At 41.5% G+C, this 23,367-nt stretch overlaps 2 protein-coding genes across 5 annotated transcripts; both read left to right on the top strand.

Annotated features, from left to right (window-relative positions):
- On the top strand, positions 394–1,351 carry LOC109708796. The gene has a single exon (XM_020230624.1). It carries the CDS (start codon positions 646–648, stop codon positions 985–987), a length of 342 nt encoding a protein of 113 aa, XP_020086213.1. The 5' UTR covers positions 394–645; the 3' UTR covers positions 988–1,351.
- Positions 5,228–16,397, top strand: LOC109708792 (DExH-box ATP-dependent RNA helicase DExH11). 4 transcript variants are annotated; one of them, XM_020230613.1, is made up of 23 exons: positions 5,231–5,589; positions 5,755–6,012; positions 6,241–6,501; positions 6,587–6,664; positions 7,562–7,667; positions 7,908–8,080; positions 8,284–8,391; positions 8,691–8,792; positions 9,154–9,354; positions 9,464–9,574; positions 10,106–10,173; positions 10,413–10,779; positions 11,300–11,455; positions 11,537–11,647; positions 12,149–12,202; positions 12,283–12,540; positions 13,011–13,120; positions 13,240–13,393; positions 13,662–14,124; positions 14,355–14,569; positions 15,010–15,248; positions 15,601–15,727; positions 15,820–16,397. In XM_020230613.1, exons 1-23 carry the CDS (start codon positions 5,455–5,457, stop codon positions 16,030–16,032), a joined length of 4,068 nt encoding a protein of 1,355 aa, XP_020086202.1. In that variant the 5' UTR covers positions 5,231–5,454; the 3' UTR covers positions 16,033–16,397. The 4 variants fall into 4 exon arrangements, with proteins under 4 accessions (XP_020086204.1, XP_020086202.1, XP_020086200.1 ...); XM_020230611.1 differs by having other exon boundaries at positions 7,899–8,080; XM_020230614.1 differs by lacking the exon at positions 5,231–5,589 and having other exon boundaries at positions 5,856–6,012; positions 6,245–6,501; positions 7,899–8,080.

Here is a 23,367-nt window from a genome sequence, read left to right as displayed (position 1 = left end):
TGCGCCCGATGCACCGCGTCAAATCAACCGAGCCGGTCATCCCGTGGATACTCGCTCAAATTGAGTCCGGTGCTTGGAACTGAGCTTCGTCAAATGACCGCGGCCGCAAGAAGACTCATCTATCCTCCCGAGTCCCGGCTAACCTGCCCTTCACCGGCGAGAATAATTGCTGGACCGCGTTCACCACCACACAAAAACGGCCGGGTCGTGATTTTGAAAAACCAAAAAATCTTTTACAATCCATTAATATTAAATAATATAATAATAAAAAAATAGAATAATAATAATAATAATTGCCATCATCATCATCATAGTGACCTCATAATTATCGACGCTGTTTTTTTTTTTTTTTTTTTAAAGTGCTACTATTTTGTCGATAGGTCTGTGGTGGACCAGGTTCAGGCGACAGTCTTTCCCTCGGCCTTACCGGCCCATTGTTTTTTATTCCTTTTCTGCCTTTTCCTCCAGCCTAAGCCTTTGTCCTCCTCCGACGACTGACGATTTCCCGACTAGGTTCGAGCCAGCGGAAGAAGTCGGGAATTGCGCTGATTAGGAGTTAGGGAGGGAGGACAGAAATCGGTTCGGATCTGATAGAGAGGGGAAAAAAGAAAAAGAAGAAGAAGAAGAAGAAGAAGAAGAGAAGGCATGAATTTCCGGAACCTGGAGGAGTTCTGGGCGTTCTACGTGAGCCAGCACTCGAAGGCGTCGACGCGGCGGTGGCACTTCGCGGGGACGCTGTGCGGGGTGGTGTGCGTGGCGGGGTCGGTGCTGTGGGGGCGGCTCTGGCTGCTCCTGCTGGGGCCCCTGCTGGGCTACGGCCTGGCCTGGTACAGCCACTTCTTCGTCGAGCGCAACGCCCCCGCCACCTTCGGCCACCCCCTCTGGTCCCTCCTCTGCGACTTCAAGATGTTCGCCCTCATGCTCTCCGGCCGCATGGACAGGGAGATCAAGCGCCTCGGCAAGAGGCCCGTCCTCCAGCCCTTTTGATAATCTCCGAAACAATTCCTTCCTTTCTTTTTTTTTTTTTCCTCCTTCCCCTCTCATAGTTCCGTAATAATCATCAATTCGCCCCTTCCGTCCGTCCGTCCGTTTGCAGTTGCTTCTCCCCACGATGCTTTTATTACTAGTCCATATTTCATACAAATACTACAGGTGGCATGAATGATTGATTTCATTCATTCTAGTTGCAGCTCTGTATATTGTCGATGATATTCTGCCCGCCGATCTAAATATATATATATATACGTATTTAGCTTCCTTTTTTTTTTTTTGGTGCTTGCTGGCTACTGTTTAGTCTTTTTTAAATGAAAATGAAAACGAACACAAGAAAAAAGAGTATTGTTTCTGCTCAGATTGATCTAATGCCTCTTTGCTGTTGTTCAACCGGATGCCGGTTCCAGGATCGTGAGATTTTGCACAACTCTGTCATATACTTCTCTTAGACGACCCTCTGTACTGTATTGTTGTACGCCTAGGATCGTTTGGAAGCTTAGTTCTTATTCGTTTGCTAGTTTGATTTCCAAATAGGATTTCTATGTCGGCTGTTTTGTTACTTATATTAGACAGATTCAGGGTGCAACATGTAAGTTAGAAAAAGGATTCTTTCAACACACAGAAAGTTTTAATAATAATATATGAAGAAGAAGGGTTTTGTAGAATTGCTGCCTATACCCTTACATGGATTGGGCTAAGCCTGCTAATTGTACTTCTACACTGTCGCTTATTAGCATGTAGCATGACTCTCTTTTTTCTTGATGCTTTTTTTTTCGCTAAGTGTATGATTGCCTAGGAATGACCAAACTATTGGGATCTTCGGACCGTGCATATCCTCCTTTCCGTAGTTTTCTGTGAATTATTTAGTAAGCATTCTTGTAGTGGTGAGAATGGTTACAAAGAATGACCGTAAAGCAAGTCTGCAAGTGTGAGGAACAAGTGTTGGCAACGAATGGAAACCCAAATATAGGGCTTGATCAGAACAATTACATGGTTTAGATCTCAATCCTGCTCCTTGAAGAACTTCATATTAATGGTGAATAGGGGACAGGACTTACCCTTACTAAAGAAGGAAGATCAAAGATGTACTGTAGAATTAGGTCCTATTTGATCCCATTGCCCTTACTTGATTGCGGTATAGATGCATAAGTGGGAACTATGGAACGTATTTGAAGTGAATAACATAATGATATAACTGAACTATTAATAAAGGATATTATAAATAAAAACTGTCCTTAAAGTAGGTTGGCAGATAGCTAACACACAATTCTTGTTAGCAATACATCCAGATAGTTTTCTCAAAAAAAAAAAAAAAAACATCCAGATAGTTTGGCAGTGTATATGCATAGTCTGATAGTACAATTCAAAAGGTTCGCGAGAACATTTTCTGTTATTTCCCTGTAGTTACATCCGGTATTTTCTGGAGACAGTTGTAAGGTTTTTGAAAAGGAAGGATGAGTTGGTTGATACGTTGTGTTAAAGTCCTACAAACATGTCATCAAATTGGTATAAATTAGTTTTAATATCTTAACTAAGTTCCTTCTATGAACTAACTGATTCGTATTTTAACACTAGTAGATATTTATATGATTGATTTTTGATTTTAGTAAAAATTGCATGTAAAAATTGTATCATTTCAATTGTGGGTTGTCTTGCATTCAGTTGCCTTGATTGTTTCTAACGTCTCTGTTGGTATCTATTTGTTGTCTGCCAAATGTTGCAGACTGCCTTTGTTTGCTTTAACCAATGTGAATACCATCGAATCTGAATTCTATTATGAGGATGCCCGCATGTAGCTCTCTTTATTTTTTTACAGTTATTTTCTCCTGTATTGAAGTTATCTGGCTTTAAGTTTTCCAGGACAGCAGATTAACGTCTTGGTGTTTAGTTTTTAACTTCAATACAGAGGTGTCAACATAGCATATGCCAACAGAATATGCAATAATATTACATCCTTACCGTCAGTTGAATTTTTGAATAGGATTATAACAATGTTGGACTAGGAGTTATTTGCTTTGTCACCATTTGTACAGTTACGACACTGATCTCAGTTTTGCAATTGTCTTTGAAGATAACTGAGAAATACTCAAAAGTTCCAATACTAAAACCATATGAAATGTACAGAACTAAAATTGCTCTTTTCTTCTGGAGTCGTCCTGTACCCACGTCACATGCAGTTGCAAGGTTCTCAGAATCAGCTAGCTTTCTGGGTAAAGGTGTTTTATTACTCACACTAGGTTTCTAGCTGGTGAGAATCATTTTGTAGTTGGTTAATGAAGCATGCTGTCGAGGTTGGACCATTTAAAGCCCCCCCTTTTTTTATAGTAGCTGCTTGGTTGACCTCTGTTTGGATGTTGCTTATGGACCCATTCTGGATGCTTTTCCTTCAAATCTTCGAAGAGAAGATTCTTGCGTCTAATTGACTCCAGATCACTGTTTAGTTTCTTTCAAACAGTCATCTAAAGATGCTTTTAGGTTGATCAATGACTTATTGCTTTTCTCTTAGCTTGGGATTTATGATTGCTTTACGTTTTATACCTTGCAAAGATTAGGTTGCCTGTAATAGGGGGGAGATAGATATTTAAGTTTTCATTGAAGTTGCGCAGAAAAGATGAATTCTGCAAATGGTGCTTGTTCCATCCATGCAAGGATACCTTTCCGGCAATCCGTCCTGGCACACAAAAGTATCACCCTCGCCATCAAAGCCTTTCTTTGCAGCAGCATGAAATGACTCTGTTAGAACGTGAGTTCGGCAGATAGTGTAGAGTGGTACTCTTTAACATACAACAGCTAATGTGACATTTCTGCCCGTGAAAATGTGAAACTTAAAAACTGTTCATATAAATTTTCATCAATGTGGGGATCCGGTAGACTGGTTTTTTCTCTCTATTGTTGCGGGAACATTGGATCTATGTTGGCTAACAGATTTTATTGATTGCAAAATCCGGCGTAGTGTGAGGTTGTTATTCATATCTATATATATTATATATACTAGTTAAGGAACCCCGCGCGATGCGGCGGGAAGTAGATATAATAGTAAATTATTAGAACTATTACTCTGAAAGAAGAAAACAGAGAAATAAAGAGAACAACATGGAAATGCGGAACTTAATTCTGCTATGTTTACCTGTATGAGGTAATAAGCAGGGAGAAGGCAGAGGATGGAGAAGAGGGAGCCAGAGATGGCCCTGGGNAAACACACAAGTATCACTTAGGTGATACTTGTAAAAGTATTCTAGCCCTACTCTATATATATATATATATATATATATATATATATATATATATATGCCTCACACTCTTCACATTATTTGATATGAAACTATTGAAGTGTTATATACTTTTCAAAACTCTAGCTAACTAGATTTGATAGAGCTGAGTAATGTAATAATGTGCGCTCGAGCCCTATCGCCGCTACGAAACGGAGGGGGGAAAAAATTGGAAGGGAGGGGGGGGCGCCGTACGGGAGGGCGGAGAGCGCAAAACGCGGGGAGGGCTCCAACCCTATCGCCCTTTCATAAGCTTATATTGATACTTGCGAAAGGAAGTATAAGAATAAGCTTGAATTGATATTATTGGGCTCACTCCACAAAGAGAGAGGGGAAAGTAAGAAGAACAAAAGATAAAGTGGCACTGATCTCCCTCCATTTAGCAATATCCATTCCTGCAAAAATTTTCTATTAATCTTTATTATTATTATTATTATTATTATTATAGAATTAAAACAGGGTGTACGTTGTTTGAAGAGTTAATCTTTAATTGATCAGACCTATCTTTGATGAAATGACAGATGTGAACGAATTTGAAAAAAAAAAGCGAAGAAAAGACGTAGTATTTTTGACATACAGAAAATGGACAGGTACAAGTTTACTGTGGGAGGTATGTAGGAGGGATGGAAGCAATTTAAAATTCATGATTGCCTTCTAAGTAAGTATGCAAATATAAATAAAATAAAATTCTACTAGTTGAGATCGGGTCCGGGATGGAAAGTTTATTTTTTCTAAAAAAAAAATTTAAGAAATTTTATATGTACTGAGCCGCTCGGGCCATCCCATTTCTAACTACTGGCTCCAGAGGAGATCCACAATGGGCTCTGTAAAGGCTGAAAACAATAAAAACCCAGCAGATATTGAAGGCCTTAAAAGTTCGGCCCAATAACAGCTGGGCGGTGCAGTCCGTAGCTCATCTTGGTGGTCCCCGTGAACGGGGGGCGCTTTCTTCGCTTTTTTGGACCTTCGTCTCTCCGGTCCCTGCTCTCTACCGCCTCTCGAGTCTCTACTCTCCACTCGTACTCTTTTAACTCTGCGGCTGGGCTGCGCCGGAAGAGTGCCCACTCTCGAAAACAAATGCCGCGAAGACATAAAAACTAGGGCTCAATCAAAACCAAGCAACAAATTGTAGAAGACAGACGGGGGCGGGAGGGGAGAGAGAGAGAGATAGGGAGGGAGGAATTCACGATCCATGGATCGAATCGCGGCGGCCAACGAGGTCGCCTTTAGGATCGGATTCTCCGGCCACAGCGGCCACCTCCGCCTCGAGCCTCTCCCACCCGTCGAAAGCTCCGGCCCCTTCAACGCTCTCCCCGATTTCATCCTCGCAAGTCCCTTCCCTTTCTTAAACCCTAGCTACTCTCCCAGCAAAAACTCGTCGAATTCATTCTTTTTTTTAAAAAGAAAAAAATAAAAAAGCCCGCATCAAAATCACCTATTCGTCAGAACTTTATTAGCTTCATATGAATCTCCTTCTATTTTCTGGTTGCAGCCGCCGGCGTTCCCTCCGGAGACACCGGAAACTGTGAAGGAGTATCTGGAGGAAAGTTACCTCCGGCCGGAGTTGGATGCTGATGAGTTTTCAGTGGAGAAGTCCGGGAGGCTGTGGGAATTTGATTGGTTTAATGCAGCCAAGGTTCCCCTGGAGCCGTCAGCTCCTCGCTCAGTCGTGGCCCCCAGGTGGGAGTTGCCCTTCAGGAGATCTGCAAAGGCCGGTCCGTCGGGAATATGGGATCCCGATTCGGCACAGGTATTGGGTTAAGATTAGAACCATTGCACCATTCCCTGTTTTATGTAGTATCTCTGCTATGGTTGTAGAACATTCAGAAACAACTAGTAGGAATAGTCAAGAGCGAAGTTGCGAATTAATGTGCAAACAAAAGTATGATGAGTGTTTCTGCACTTTCAAATGAATAAATGCTGCATATTTAAAAGTGCTTCCTGTGTTAAATCCCTAATTGTTTTTTCGTAACCCCAGATAGATATAGCAGAGCTAATGGATGGAGCTCAGGATTCTGGAGGCTTGTTGCGTATGCCAGGACCTGCTAAGGATTTTGTAAGAGGAAGTATCAACAATCGTCCATTCCGACCAGGAGGTTTGGATGATTCCCAGGCGTCGGAGAGGGCTCTTCCTGAGGGTGCTCGCAATGGCGATTGGGTTCGTGAACTTATAGGGGGCGGCAGTGCTCAAACTGTTCCTCCTAGTTTTCGGAAAGGAATGGATTTAGGCTGTATTATGGTACTTTCCTCAATTCTTCCCAGGATTGTTTTTAACTTTTTTATAATGTAGTAACCCCTGAATGGTAATTTCTGTAATTTTCAAGGAATATCCATATCGTTGGAAGTCTGCCAGAGAGAAGTGTGCTGATGATCATGCTGAGGGAGCAACAGAAGAAAACCTGGTTGGTTGATTCTCTTCATTTTTCTCTGTATGAATCTTAGGGCTTGTTTGGTTCAGGGGTGGAATTGAAATGGATAATGGAATGGGAATGAATTGGAATGGTAATTGGAATGACCCACTCCCCCAAGACGTTTGGTTTATTTGTGGATTGGGAATTGGAATGAGTTATTCACATTTCATTGTTTGGTTCGTATAAACTAAAAAAATTATAGGATACTATAATATTAATTTTACTCTCAAATATAAATTTATATTATTTAAAATTTATGAAAAATATAATACTATTCTCTAATAAGTTTTCCAAAAAAAATATCAAATTTATTTTTAAAAACTTTTATTGATGTGGGTTAGGGATAGCGTTTTGAGAGAGGATAGGTTTTTTTTTTTTTGATGAGAAAGGGGTGAAGAGAAGGAGGGTGAGATGGTGGGCTTCGAGAACTTAGTGGGCTTCCGGAATGAAATCTCAATCCGGGCTAGAAGACCAGAATCAAGTTGAAGGCTAATGGGCCATTCCCATTCCAGTCTGGAATAGGAATTCTAAACTGATTAATGCGAACCAAACAAAATAACCGGATTTGATCAAACCGATTTCCATTCCATACCCAAAATGGATGAACCAAACAAGCCCTTAGTTTAACAATAGCATTGTAGTAGAAGCTTCTTGTCACGAGTTGCCATCATTGGTTTAAAGTATACCTGTGCATGTAGAAGATGGGGGGTATAAACTCCCATTATCAGTAACGATGCCCATTCATTATGGCTAAGCTAGCAGTTATAATTCTTGAGCCTCGGGTACTGACAGTATTAATCCCTATATTTATTTCTATTTTGTAGTTTGTTTAACTTTTCCTTTGACATCCTTTGACATCTTACTCAGTTTGTGTGTCATATTCTACAGAATAAGTATTCAGTCCAATTTGATGATTTATTCAAGAAAGCTTGGGAAGAAGATGCTACTAAGCAAGCTTGGCAAGAAGATGCTAGCAAACAATCAGGAAGTGATGGTGAGTTTTTACGTGGAAACAGCTGTCAGATAGCTCTTCTCTCGTAAGGTCTCGTAGAACTCCCATCATCTCCTACGGCAGCATAGGAAGCCTACTCTTTAAATGGGAGGGCTCGTAAAAGTCCATGTTCCCAAGAGCAAATTAATAAGCTGATCTTTCAATCAGCTAGATTTGTGGAATTTCACTTATTATCCCTCTTAACTTGTTACATATGCACTTAACGGAATCCAGGTTTGCCAGACCTTGCAGTTGAAGCAGAGAGCGAGGCCATTAATGTTGTTCGTGAAGCCGAAACGTCTAATGTTATTCCTGAAGCAGAAACTTCTTTCGATCAGATATTAGTGAATGAGTCAGAGAAAATCATAGAGAAGTTTGATGGATTAGGTGATGACAAAAAGAAGAATGAAGGAGAGGTACTATAACTATGTGGTCTAATATGTTGTTTTTCTATTTTCACTTCCATTCCATAGACTCATGATATGTAAGGGGCCCTGTACTTATATTACGCATACTTTAAATGTCCATAGTTGGTTACTTTTGCCTATGTCATCGTCTAATACAACTTCAGCTGCTACACGGTGGCTTTGTTGATGATTGCTCTATAATTTATTTGCAGGCTTGGGCTCTTGTTGGTGGAACTGAAGAGATTATGGGCAGCTTCAATGAACTTGTGCCGAACATGGCTGTTGAGTATCCTTTTGAATTGGATAAGTTCCAAAAGGAGGTATGGGGATTCCAATTGCGTTCCAATAGCAGGGGGCAGTAATCTTGAGTAATTCCTTTTTCAAAGGCAGCCGTGACTGGCTTGTTTGATTAGTCTGAAGTTTTTGTTTCTATTTTGATCACGCAAAAGATGAAATAACTATGTTTTTTTAGATGAAGTATCACGATAAAAAATTCAAAAGAACCATAGGAAATTTACGGGTAATAGTTCTCCAGGAGATACTGATTCAGTTTTTGTTTCGTATGCTGTAATTGTTTAATAATTTGATGTTGTTTGTTGTTTGTTTTGACTGAACCTAGGCGATATATTTTCTCGAGAGGGGTGATTCTGTTTTTGTCGCAGCTCATACTTCGGCTGGAAAAACAGTTGTTGCAGAGTATGCATTTGCTTTAGCTTCAAAAGTATGGTCGGTTAATGCTCTTACACTATTAATTCTTCAAAAATGTCTTGTTTTACGTTGCTTATGAGCTATGCCTCCATATATTGTTCAAATATTCACATAATTGTCATGTCTAATTAAGCTTCGTTATGTATGCATGTCCACAAGATGACTGTAGTCAAGCTCTTACAATATCTATAAACTTAATGGATCAACAGCTGTATTTTTAACCTTATCCACATCGGCTCTTCCATATTTCATTTGTTAATTATGCTGAAAGTTTTTTGCATCTTGTGAAGGAGATGGTATACCATCTGTTCTTATAATGGTCATCTGCTGTAAGTTATGTCTTGGAATTAGAGACTCTTTTTTTTTTTTGGCAGCATTGTACCCGGGCTGTCTATACTGCTCCTATAAAAACCATCAGTAATCAGAAATACAGAGATTTCTGTGGAAAGTTTGACGTCGGCCTTCTTACAGGAGATGTAAGCATAAGGCCTGAGGCATCTTGCCTTATTATGACTACCGAAATATTAAGGTCGATGCTTTACCGAGGTGCTGATATTATTCGTGACATTGAATGGGTATGTTATTTGACTATTACTGGAATTTATGCTGTTAGTCCAGTAGCTTTTAAGATTTTAAAAGTGAAGGAATTTGCTTTTTGATCTTAGTTTGTATTTAAGTGAACAGGTTATATTTGACGAAGTGCATTACGTGAATGACGTTGAAAGAGGTGTAGTCTGGGAAGAAGTTATCATAATGTTGCCAAGACATGTCAATATTGTACTTCTTTCAGCAACGGTACAGATGTTTTCTTTTCTTGGATCATTACTTGTTCTAATAGAGTGAGGTTCATTGAAGTTCATCTCTAGTATAGATATGTCTTTCCAGTGTTTTTCAGGTTGTTTGGCAGGAATTTTTATGTTATGTTCTCTTACTTATTTGTTATTGAAAGTGAAACGTGGCATCATCATCTTAGTTACACTTTTGTGCTAGATATCTCTGCTATTGTGTTAGTGCCTGTGATTGCTAAGGCTACCTGTAACTTTTGAGACAGGCATGTCAACAGGGGATTTATTCACGAACTCTTTTCCTACAGCCCATATATTTTTTTGGCTTATCTCCATTCTGTCAGCATGTATGTTACTTGCTTTGAAGTTCTCCAGAACAATAATAATAGAATCTAGAATTATAAGTGGCATGCTCGGTTTATCCTGTCATTAATGCTTTCTAGTTTCTGTTCAGAAACTTATTGTCAACACTTTCATAGAATTGTGCTGTTTGTCGATACAGAGGCCGCAAATGAACTTTGGACATGATTATGTTTTGTAGGTCCCAAATACGGTTGAATTTGCAGACTGGATTGGTCGGACAAAACAGAAAAAGATCCGCGTCATTTGGTAGGTGTTAATGCTTTCAATTGGCATTTATATCTGGGCTACATCTGAGTCATGTCACTTATGTGTTTACTAAAATATTGATCTATTTCTTTCTTTTGCCTCTATAATCTTTATGTTTTTTTTATTTTGTTTCCTATTGCTGGTTGTCATGCTTAAAAGAAATGGAGAGAGAAGTTTTTTTTTTTTCTTTCTATTTGTCATTTACTCCGCTAATATCTCCCATGAATGTTGCCTAACAGGACTACAAAAAGACCTGTCCCTCTTGAGCATTGTTTGTTCTATTCTGGAGAATTATACAAAGTATGTGAGAATGACGTGTTTCTTCCTCAAGGATTTAGAGCAGCTAAAGATGCTTACAAGAAGAAAAACTCCAATACACTTGGAGCCAAATCTGCTGCAAGAACAGTACCTACAGGACCTGGTAGTACAGCTCCAGTGAGACAATCGGATAATTCTAGTCGAGGGAGAGGTCAGAAGTACCCCAAACATCAGACTATTGACTCGGGAACTACTGGAGTACACCAAAACAGTTCAGGACCAAAGAGATCAGATGCGTCTTCATGGTTGTCGCTTGTAAATAAGCTTTCAAAGATGTCCCTCTTGCCCGTACGTAAGAAACATTCCTTCTAGCGACCTAGTAATAAGATCATTAGATTTATCCTATTCTTCTAGGTTCTAGGTTTTTTCCACTAAAATTTGATTTTCATTTTGTTAGTTGACAAATGTACAAAGCTTCTAATTCTTCTCCATGTGAAAGAGTTCTTATCTTGCGATCCACTTCTGTTTGTTTGTTTTTCCGAATTGTAATTGTCAATTTTTATACTCAGTGAAGTAATGATGGTGTACTTGTTAATTGTTATCAATGTGCTCTTGCTATCCTATTGTATAAAAATGCAGATGGGTATATTTTGCCTTCTATATTACTCATCTAAGACTACTTTCTTTTATGCATTATGAACAACAAGCATCTTCCTTTTCTGTGAGATATAATCTGCGTGATCACATTAGCAACATTTTATTTCTAACTCTTTTCAATGATAGTATTGTCTGCAAACCAGGATATTCAGATTCGTCTACAATTGCAAACTCATTTGATTTTTCTTTTGGTTTCATGACCCTGATCCAGGTGGTTATTTTCTGCTTCTCAAAAAACCGTTGTGATAAATCAGCAGATAGCATGTATGCAACTGACCTCACAAGTAATTCTGAGAAAAGGGAAATACGTGTCTTCTGTGACAAGGCTTTTTCACGCCTTAAGGGATCTGACAGGAGCCTTCCACAAGTAAAATCATGGCAAGCTTTATTTCATTATCAGTCCAAGTTAGTTTTGATAGCCACAATACTTGCGGGGTTGGTTTTGCAGGTTGTCAGAATCCAAAGCCTTCTACGAAGAGGAATTGGTGTCCACCATGCTGGGCTTCTTCCTATTGTTAAAGAAGTTGTTGAGATGCTTTTTTGTCGTGGTGTAATAAAGGTTATATTTTCAGGCCTTCTCTCAAGTTTCTTACCCTTACCATGACAAGTTTACAGTGGTCTATGGTGATGTATTTATCTGAATTCGGTTTTCCCCTTACTATTCTCATGACCGCCCATTCCTCTAGTCCCCTTCCTGGAAAAAAAAAACAACCCTCTGACATTTCCAGAAAACAGTTGAAAATCTCTTGCTTAGTCTTTGGACAAGTAGCACAACTTCTTATAATCAGACTATCTTATAAGAGCATCTATCCTTTAATTTTGTTCCCGTAAATCATTATCTACAAGCAGCATACATTTCTAGCCTTGTTGAGTTGCAGATTTTATGGTGATGACCTGGAGTAATCTTGCCCTTAATTTTATCTATGCATTGTGTTTCACTTTCTACTCTGTTTTCTGTTCCTTTGAATGTCCTTTGTCAGGCAAAAGCTGCCTTGTCTTGTAGAAATAATTTTGTTGGTATCATTTTACTTGTATTATAACATGTTAGAAATGAATGTAGGTACTATTCTCCACCGAGACATTTGCAATGGGAGTTAATGCCCCAGCAAGAACAGTGAGTTTTGCTATCCAATATTTTTTTTACTTTGACTGGAAATACAGGTCTTCCCTAGCTAATTTTTAAAAATGAAGTAGGTTGTTTTCGATGCTTTAAGAAAGTTTGATGGCAAGGAATTCAGGAAGTTGCTTCCAGGGGAATATATTCAAATGGCTGGACGTGCTGGTAGGAGAGGACTAGATAAGATTGGTACAGTTATCATTATGTGTCGTGATGAAATTCCTGAGGAAAGTGACTTGAAAAATGTAATCGTTGGGAAACCAACTCGACTTGAGTCTCAGTTTCGACTGACATACATCATGATACTCCATCTACTTCGTGTCGAAGAACTGAAGGTACTGCTGAGCTTAGAATGATCTGTCCTTATATCTATTTGATTATCTTGTTAAATTTTTATTTGATTATCTTGTAAATTTTCTACTAGTTTTTACATCTGATAAATCCTTAAGTAGCTACCATGTCTTCTCCTATACCTAGATACGAAGGATTGAGATGTTGAAAGACTTGCATAACATTTAATTGTGGTTGGTAGATTGAAAGTGATAAATAATCATGAATGTTAGATCTGCATAATAAGTCAGAATTGAGGAAGATGATTGTGTCAAGACACCTTCTTCAAATGATTAGCTTTTGACTCGCATTCACCATCCAGTTCTGTTGTATCACTTCACTCATATTACTAGGTTAATGGTGAAAGACAGGTGCGAGATAATAGTGTATCCTCAAAACAGTAGCTTGTTACTTTTCGTGCCAATCTTTATTGATTATAAAAGTGCATATTCAATAGACAGTATCTGTGTTGTAGGTGGAGGACATGCTTAAGAGAAGCTTTGCAGAATTTCATGCGCAGAAGAACTTGCCTGAAAAAGAAAGACTTCTTCTGCAAAAGCTAAGGCAACCAACTAAAATTATTGAGTAAGTTGGTAACACCCTAGTCTTCTTCAGTGAGAAGCAAGTACCATCTGAGTATGATGCTCTATTTTAAGTTGGATTATCCAAAGTGATTGTCTCGAGTGTTACTATATAATTTCCAGGTGCATAAAAGGTGAGCCTTCTATTGAAGAGTACTACGATATGGCACTGAAAGCTGAGACATATAGAGAAGATATATCGGAGGCAGTCATGCAGTCATCCTATGCTCAGCAATTTCTGTCGCCTGGAAGAGTTGTGATCATCAAGTCACAAGTAGTAAGTGGTCGTTACATCATTTCAGAGGCAAAATTTTTCATTCTGCTCTAAAGTTTGGTAATATCTTTTTCACAATAGAAGCACCGTTTCTTGCAATCTTGGGCATTTCAATTGTTGAAAACTTCAGTTGCAGTTTTATGTTCTGATTAGATCGGAAATAGCTGTTCCCTATTTTCATAACATGTAAAATCATTTGCAGCAATAAGCTAACAATATTTTTTCACACTGATACTTGAATATTGCCCGTGTTATTTGGATGTATTGATAGGCTGAAGATCACCTACTTGGAGTTGTCCTGAAAAATCCATCTGCTACATTTAAACAGTACATTGTATTAATACTGATGACCGAGAGCAGTTCATCTGTGCAATCTCCATCCCTTTCCCCCATACAAGAAAAGGAAAGTGGCAACTTCCAGCCAGGCTATTTTGTTGTCCCAAAAGGAAAACGTGGAATGGATGACGAGTACTTCTCATCCATCAGTTCGCGCAAAGGATCTGGTGCTGTTAATATAAAGCTGCCGCACAGTGGAACTGCTGCTGGGGTGAGTTATCAAGTTATACCAATAGAGAGCAAAGAAATTATGAGTATATGCGATTGCAAAATTAAGATAGATCAAGTCCGGCTTCTTGAAGATCCCAGCAATGCTGCCTACTCTAAAACTGTTCAGCAGCTTTTAGAGAAGAAACCAGATGGAAGCAAATTTCCTGCTGCTTTAGATGCTGTAAAGGGTATGGGCTTCTTTTAGCTTAATAGCGTCCATTATTTTAGTAATAAGCATCATCGTATGATGCATATTCACATCACATGGAATATTGTCTTATAATAAGGCACGTCAATGTGGTTAATCATTCGAGCAAATAGTTAAATTTATTTTTACTTGCTTAGATTGATTAATTACTTTGTTATTCTCTGGTCTTAAATGAAGTTTTTTTTTTTTTTTTTTTTGATGCAAATTCAGATCTCAAGATGAAAGATATGTTACTCGTAGAGAAATACCATGCATATAATAAGCTATTGCAAAGAATGTCTGAAAACAAGTGCCATGGGTGTATAAAATTGATGGAACACATTGCATTGATTAAGGAGCAAAAGCAGCATAAAGAGGAAGTTAAAGCTTTAAAATATCAAATGTCGGATGAGGCGCTTCAACAAATGCCAGAATTTCAAGGCCGGGTTAGTCTGGCTTTCCTTTTACTCTTCTTGCGTGCTGCCGTAACTGTTTGGAGATATAGACAATTTGGACAAAGGTTTGTGCTGCTTGTTGCAGATCCTGAATGGATCCATCTGTGTCACAAGTTTTTCACTATAACATCGTTATATAACAAATGGATGTTGGAATGCTTTGTAGAACTATAGGCCTTTGTGTGAGTCCAGATCTGTTTTCAGTTATGTAATTTAACTTTGAAGTGGCTGGTATAGCCAGTTTTCTTTGGGTTATTTTAAATGCAAGACTCAGTAAGTTGTTCTGGATTGTGCGAGGATCAACTGTCTTCTACTTTCAGGATATAATATATATTGAATATAATTAGATACCTTTTGTTCTAAAATTTATAGTCGTTGGATGTCCAGACGGGAATCTTTCAGTGACTCATCCCTTTTCTGTCGTATTGCAGATTGATGTGTTGAAAGAGATCCAATGTATTGATTCTGATCTTGTTGTTCAACTCAAAGGTCGGGTGGCCTGCGAGATGAACTCTGGCGAGGAGTTGATATGCACAGAGTGTTTGTTTGAGAATCAACTAGATGACCTGGAACCTGAAGAAGCCGTGGCCATTATGTCTGCATTTGTTTTCCAGCAGAACAACACCTCCGAACCATCTCTTACTCCCAAGTTGGCACAGGCTATGCAGAGGTAGCATCATTTAATATATAGTGCTAGACTTTATGCTATTTTAGTTTAGAAATATCAAACAATGTTTCTATTACATTTTAAATGCACCACTTTTCATCATGTTCTGAGGAGGTTGCGAGCGTGAAACTTGCCAGGCCCATCCTCCATTTATACGGAAAGATTATCTACTTCAATTTAAATTACAACACTGAGCTTTTCTTAGTATTGATTGGACTGAAAATATTACTTTTTTCATTACAACGCTTGTCCTTCTAATCCTTTTGTCTGTTGTCAACCATGCCTATTATATGGAGGATCATGCTGCTTTTCTTGTGTTGCCTGTTGTGTCTTTCTTTTCCCCATTTCGCATTAGATTGTACGATACGGCAATTAGATTGGGGGAACTTCAAGCACAGTTCAAAGTACCTGTAGACCCTGAGGAGTACGCCCGGGACAATCTCAAGTTCGGCCTTGTTGAAGTCGTCTATGAATGGGCAAAGGTTTCTCACTCTAGTACAATCAATATCGTAAACACATTCTTTTTTTAAAAAAACATTTCACTCTGATATTCTTCTTTGTTTTCTGTTTGCAGGGAACTCCATTTGCAGATATTTGTGAGCTAACAGATGTATCGGAAGGGCTAATTGTGAGGACTATCGTGCGATTGGATGAAACGTGCCGTGAGTTTAAGAATGCAGCTTCCATAATGGGCAACAACACTCTCTATAGGAAGATGGAGACCGCTGCTAATGCTATCAAGCGTGATATTGTTTTTGCTGCTAGTTTGTATGTCACAGGAGTTTGATTCCATTTCTGGCCTCTACAGATTTGTAATTTTGTATTACAGAAGATGGGGAGGCTTAAAATGGAAAGTCATGTAGATTTGTAATTTTGTATTATGTCAAACCTAATGTGCCAGTGTTGTATCCTTGTTATTCTTGTTCTTATTTCGATCCTACATCCTCTTGAAGTGTTTTCTAGATTGCCAGTTCTTGTTGGTAGATAAAATACTTGGTGCTTGTTCGGATTGGATGCTTGTTCATTTAGTTGGGTAAAACTGTTTTGTGATGAATGAGGCATGTAAGAGTAAGATGGGGATGCCTGCTACAATACAATGTGACATAATAATAATTTTAATAAAGACAAAGATGTCGGTGTGGGGTTTTTTTTTCGGCCAATTTGCATAAAAAATCCACTAGTTTTGGGCTTTTGCAAAATCGGGCCACATTTTCCGTTTTTGCAGATTCGGTCCACTTTTTCAGCAACTTGACCAAAATATCTTTGTACTTTTTTCTCTTTCCTTTTTTTTTTCTCTCGTTCTTTTTTTTTTTCTTTTCCAGGAGAGCGGCGAAGGCAGAAACGCCACACCCCTCGCCCCGGCGACGTCGCTCTCGCTCGCTTCGACGACGTCGCCGGCGACGAGCCTGCCTCCCCCGCCTCGGCCTCTCCCTCGACCTCTCCTCCTACCGTGCCTCTCCTCCTACCGTGCCTCTCCCTTGACCTCTGCTCCGACCGGCGACGAGCCTGCCTCCCCCCGCCTCGGCCTCTCCCTCGACCTCTCCTCCTACCACGGCACGCATCCGTCACAGCCACGCACACCACGCACTCCAACCCACCCACCACAGACATCGTCGACGACGACGACGACGACGATGGTAGAGGCGAAGATGGAGAAGGGGAAACGGAGAGGATCAAAAGCGCGTTGAGCGCGGGCGCGCAGCGGCAGCGGGCGGGCACGCGGGCGCGCTGCGGCTGCTTCTTCTTCATCGTAATGGTGTAATGGTGCACTATTACACCATTAATAGTGTAATGGTATAATTACATCATTAATGGTGCAATGGTTACACCATTAATGGTGACAGCGAATAATGGTGTAATGTGCACCATTAATGGTGACAGCGAAGAGCCGGGCCAAAGGGACGACGCGGTTGACGAGGTATCGACGAGGCCGTCCGCGTAGACGCCGAGTATGGCGCAGCACGCGCGGGGGATGGGGGCGAACTCCGCGGCCGAGGACAGGGGCCACGACTCGCTGTCGTAGGCGCCGACGTAGTTGAGGCGCTTCCACGCCCAGCACGAGCACCCCACGCACACCACGAACTCCAACCCACGCTGACGGCGAGCGCGAGCACCCCACGCTGACGGCGAGCGCGAAGCAGGCTCGCGCGTTGCGGGCGGCGGGCGCGCGGGCGCGCAGCGGCAGCGGGCGATGGTGTAATGGTGCACCATTACACCATTAATGGTGTAATGGTGTAATTACACCATTAATGGTGCAATGGTTACACCATTAATGGTGTAATTTCACCATTAATGGTGTAATGGTGCACCATTAATGGTGGCAGCGAAGAGCCGGGCCAGAGGGACGACGCGGTTGACGAGGTATCGACGAGGCCCGTGGGTAAAGGGCGCGACAGCGAAGAGGGAGAATGAGGAGCCGGCGGCGTGGCCGCGGCGCCGGTGCGGGCCAGCTCGGCGGCGGCGTCGCGGAGGCGGTCGACGCTGTCGGCCATGTTCTCGGGGCAGTCGCGAACGGGGCCAGAGCCGGGGCCGAAGCGGGGAGGATGGCGGCGAGGCGGGGGACGGCGGAGCAGGCCCGGTCGGCGCTGACGGCGAGCGTGAAGCGAGCGAGCTCCCGGGGCTGCGGCGGACAGCGGCAAGGTAGCAATTTCCTGTAGGATGAAGAAGAAAAAGAAGAGGAGGAAAAAGAAAAAGAAAAGAAAAGAAAAGAAAAGAAGAAGAAGAAGAGGGAAAAAAAAAAGGTGCTCCAGCAGGAGGATAAAGAAGAAGAAAAAGAAAAAAAGAAGAAAATATTGCTGTAGGATGAAGAAGAAGAAGAAGAGGAGGAAAAAGAAAAAGAAAAGAAGAAGAAGAAGAAGAGGGAAAAAAAAAAAAAAATGCTCCAGCAGGAGGAAGAAGAAAAAGAAAAAAAAAAAGAAAAAAAATTGCTCCGCACTTTTTTTTCGGGCGAAAAAAAAAAACGAGAGAACGAAGAGCGAGAGAAAAACGGAAAGAGAAAAAGTAATAAGGGTATTTTGGTCAGTTTGCTGAAAAAGCGGACCGAATCTGCAAAAACGAAAAAGATGACCTGATTTTGCAAAAGTACAAAATAAGTGAATTTTTTATGCAAATTGGCCTTTTTTTTCTTTTTCTTTTTGAATATTTAAAGGATGGAAAAAGCTAGAAATTATTATTATTATTATTATTATTATTATTAATTAATTATTATTACTATTATACTACCTAAAGCAGAAAACTGAAGTTAGGATTTGACGTCGTCGTGTTATAAAAAAATAAGCAAATATTATTATAATTTATAATCTTAATTTTTTTTAAAAAAATATAACTAATAATATATGTGCAGTATGTGGTACAGAGTCTGCAGATGAGTGAGACACCCGGGGTTTATTAAATTTATATATTATATCTTTACTATCGTATATTTCTTTATATATATATAATAATATAATATAATAATAAAGAAGGTCGAGAAACCCTCGCTCTCGCTCCCCTCGCTCTCGCTGTGTTTTGTATTTTCGTCGTGGAGGGACTGGGAGGTGTAGTATGCCTGTAATGGACCCCGTGGTGGCGTCGTGGATCAAGGAATTGGTCCTCCGGCAGAACCTTCCGCTGAATATCACCGAAGGTTTCCTGTCGATGCTCCCGAACGAGCCGGCGGACTCGGAGTCCGAGAGCTCCCTGCGCGTCCGCCGCGGCGTGGTCCAGCGCCGGCTGGCGGAGGGGCTGACGCGGCGCTTGATCACCCCCTACACACTCGGCACCATCGAGGCCCTCTACGCCCTCCGCCCCCTCCCCGCCGCCGTCGACGCCTACCGCGTCGTCGCCGTCTACCTCGCCGCCTCGGCCGCCGACTTCCCCAGGTCCGTCTCCGATCTGTGGGCCCGCCGCATCCCCAACCTCCTGCGTTCCCCGTCCACGGCGGGGCTGGCCTCGCCAAGCCTCGACGCGGAGGTGAGGGAATTGGAGCTGTCCGTCACGAATATTAAACTCCGAACCGGGATCATGTGGCGGAATTCCAGGAGCAAGGCGTTGGACGCCATGAGGGCTTTATTGGAGGCCGAGTACAAGGACGTGGGGCCGCCTATTCTCGAGCTCGTGGGGGAAAACGTGCGTGGGGGTGGGGATGGGGACGGGGATGGGGATGAGGATGAGGGTGAGGCAGAGAGTGGTTCGCAGGCTGAGGCTGAGGCTGAGGCTGAGGCTGAGCTCGCGGGGGACAACGTGCGTGCGGATGAGGCAGAGAGTGGTTCGCGGGCTGAGGGGACCGCGACGCAGACGCCGGCCCAAGTCGCACGGCAGACACCACCCGTGGCCGCACAGAATCAGGCGACGCAAACACCGCCTGCAGTCGCACAGAATCAGGCGACCCAGACACCGTCGGGAGAGAAAGCGACAGAGATGCCGCCCCAAAGGAAAGAGATGCATATGCCGCCCGGAGGGATAGAGATGCCGCGACAAACTAAAATCGGTGGGTGAGCTTTGATTTCCTTCTTCTTTATCATCACCAAACGATGTGGAGAGGAAAAAAAAAAAAAAAAAAAATCTAAGTTCAGTCTCTGTTATATTTTCCTTGAACTTAGGGCCACTTTTTGAAATAGGTATTTGAATTACAAAAATTTCGTTTTTGATTCCTAATCTTTCATTATTTCTCTCATTTCACTAGCTCTCTGTTGTCAGCTATAAAAAGCACTTGTATCAAAAAACCAAAATTCTGCAGCCTGATGTAGAACAGGATATTCTGTGACAGTTTTATGAAAACTTGCTGAGATTGGTTACCACACGAAGAAGAGACACTAAATCGAAGATAATGGCATATTAGGTACTAAAATTAGTTTAAACACCTGAAATGCGCTGTCATTCAGATTATGTCTCTGCAAATTTACTTTTTTTTTTAATATATATCATACTTATTTCTTGTATTCACCACTAGATTTCTTTGTAGCTTGAAATTACCGACATCTTGTGGGACCAAGTAATTGAAATGTAAGTTGTGCCAATAACTTATTATCTGATTTGTTTTAGAGTGAAGGCAGAGAACATGATTCTGGTAATAGTAAATGCTGTTTTGCCACAGCCATTTATTATAGTAATGTTATGCACGATGAGCAGCCTTAATGCAAGTTAATAGAGATTGTTGGGCCGGAAACAATCCAAGCTTGAGATTGCAAAAAGTTGGTAAGGTCAGATACTAATCTGCCTGAGTGGACTTTTTTGGGAATTAAATGGTTTTAGCGAAATTCAAGAAGTATTAGTAGATTCAATCCTTTTACTTTGCTATTTGAATTGGTGGTAGATGGCAGTCGACTTGGCAAGGGTACTACTCCAACTATGAATGAAGAACAAGAAAATTCAAATGAAGCTATGGTGCGGGACCCGATAGCTCATAACAGTCGACTTGGCAAGGATACTATTTCGACTTCAAATAAAGTCATTGAGCAGGATCCGGCAGCTCGGAACAGTCAACTTGGCAAGGGTACTACTCCGACTTCAAATAAAGTCATAGAGCGGGACCCGGCAGCTCTTAACAATCGACTTGGCAAGGGTACTACTCTGACCACGAATGAAGGAGGAAATTCAAGTAAAGCCATGGAGCGAGACCCGACAGCTCGTGACAGTCGACTTGGCAAAGGTACTACTCAGACTTCAAATAAAGTCATAGAGCAGGACCCGGCAGCTCTTAACAATCGACTTGGCAAGGGTACTACTCCGACCACGAATGAAGGAGGAAATTCAAGTAAAGCCATGGAGCGAGACCCGACAGCTCGTGACAGTCGAGTTGGCAAAGGTACTACGACTATGAATGAAAAAGAAGGAAATTCAAGTAAAGCTATGGAGCAAGACCCGACAGTTCGCACTTACGAGGTGATTTTTATAGCCAATTATTCTGCACTCTTTTTTTTTTTTTTCCTCATTCTCTGTATGCAAGATTAAGGAAATAAATAATGCATTTGATATTTAAGACTTTATATTGGCAATATAGTTTCTTTTTCACATCTTTTAGTTTTCTTAAGTCTTTATAGAGGCTGATAAATTTATTTTGAGCCATGTTTATGAAAAATTTATATTGAGCACATGTTTATGATTTATCGCTTGGATGACTTTTATGTTATAATGGTTTAATTATTTAGCAAATTTAATATGCCTCGGTATATTTTTTGCCCGTTGGTCCTTTTGCATTATTTCTATGCTTTCGTTTACAGCGGGGTGATGGTTTAAAGGCAAAGGCGGTTTCTCCTCCAACATTGGTTGTAAACAAAAGAAGAAAAACAAGAAGATGGAGCGTGCTGGAAGAAGACACTTTAAGAAGTGCAGTTCGAGAGTATGAACTCTACACCCTACCTTCCATATATCATAAGTTCATCATTAAGTTTATCACTACAAAATCATCTATTTACAATTATACTCTAAAATCTCTTCTTTTTTTTTATGTTCTACTGGGAAAGTGCAATTTTTTGGAGAGTTGCCCTCATATTAAGTCGGGAAGTCATCCATTTTATGGGAGGTGGTTGGTTTTGAACTATTTAAGTTTTTCTAGAGAGGGGCATTTTCTAAAGTACCTAATTAAAAGATGAATAAAAGAAATTTTGAAATTTGAAGGAATATATGTAAATAGATTATTTTGCAAGGTTTAACTAGTGTATTACAAACAATTGAGCTAATTACACAAATTAGCACATGAGATGTCATCTTTATTGGCTATGATAACATTGCCTCTAATAGTTTGATAATTACCTATTTCAGTAAGTGATGTGATTCTCACTCTTTATCTCTCTTCCTTTCTTCTTTTGAAGGCTTGGTAAAGGATACTGGAAAGAAATTCTAAAAAACTATTCAGGCGGGGCTGGCCTCGCCAAGCCTCGACGCGGAGGTGAGGGAATTGGAGCTGTCCGTCACGAATATTAAACTCCGAACCGGGATCATGTGGCGGAATTCCAGGAGCAAGGCGTTGGACGCCATGAGGGCTTTATTGGAGGCCGAGTACAAGGACGTGGGGCCGCCTATTCTCGAGCTCGTGGGGGAAAACGTGCGTGGGGGTGGGGATGGGGACGGGGATGGGGATGAGGATGAGGGTGAGGCAGAGAGTGGTTCGCAGGCTGAGGCTGAGGCTGAGCTCGCGGGGGACAACGTGCGTGCGGATGAGGCAGAGAGTGGTTCGCAGGCTGAGGCTGAGGCTGAGCTCGCGGGGGACAACGTGCGTGCGGATGAGGCAGAGAGTGGTTCGCAGGCTGAGGCTGAGGCTGAGCTCGCGGGGGACAACGTGCGTGCGGATGAGGCAGAGAGTGGTTCGCAGGCTGAGGCTGAGGCTGAGCTCGCGGGGGACAACGTGCGTGCGGATGAGGCAGAGAGTGGTTCGCAGGCTGAGGCTGAGGCTGAGCTCGCGGGGGACAACGTGCGTGCGGATGAGGCAGAGAGTGGTTCGCAGGCTGAGGCTGAGGCTGAGCTCGCGGGGGACAACGTGCGTGCGGATGAGGCAGAGAGTGGTTCGCGGGCTGAGGGGACCGCGACGCAGACGCCGGCCCAAGTCGCACGGCAGACACCACCCGTGGCCGCACAGAATCAGGCGACGCAAACACCGCCTGCAGTCGCACAGAATCAGGCGACCCAGACACCGTCGGGAGAGAAAGCGACAGAGATGCCGCCCCAAAGGAAAGAGATGCATATGCCGCCCGGAGGGATAGAGATGCCGCGACAAACTAAAATCGGTGGGTGAGCTTTGATTTCCTTCTTCTTTATCATCACCAAACGATGTGGAGAGGAAAAAAAAAAAAAAAAAAAATCTAAGTTCAGTCTCTGTTATATTTTCCTTGAACTTAGGGCCACTTTTTGAAATAGGTATTTGAATTACAAAAATTTCGTTTTTGATTCCTAATCTTTCATTATTTCTCTCATTTCACTAGCTCTCTGTTGTCAGCTATAAAAAGCACTTGTATCAAAAAACCAAAATTCTGCAGCCTGATGTAGAACAGGATATTCTGTGACAGTTTTATGAAAACTTGCTGAGATTGGTTACCACACGAAGAAGAGACACTAAATCGAAGATAATGGCATATTAGGTACTAAAATTAGTTTAAACACCTGAAATGCGCTGTCATTCAGATTATGTCTCTGCAAATTTACTTTT

This window comes from Ananas comosus, linkage group 4 (assembly GCF_001540865.1).
Source record: "Ananas comosus cultivar F153 linkage group 4, ASM154086v1, whole genome shotgun sequence".
NCBI lineage: Eukaryota > Viridiplantae > Streptophyta > Magnoliopsida > Poales > Bromeliaceae > Ananas > Ananas comosus.
This window is presented reverse-complemented; position numbering and strand designations above follow the sequence as displayed.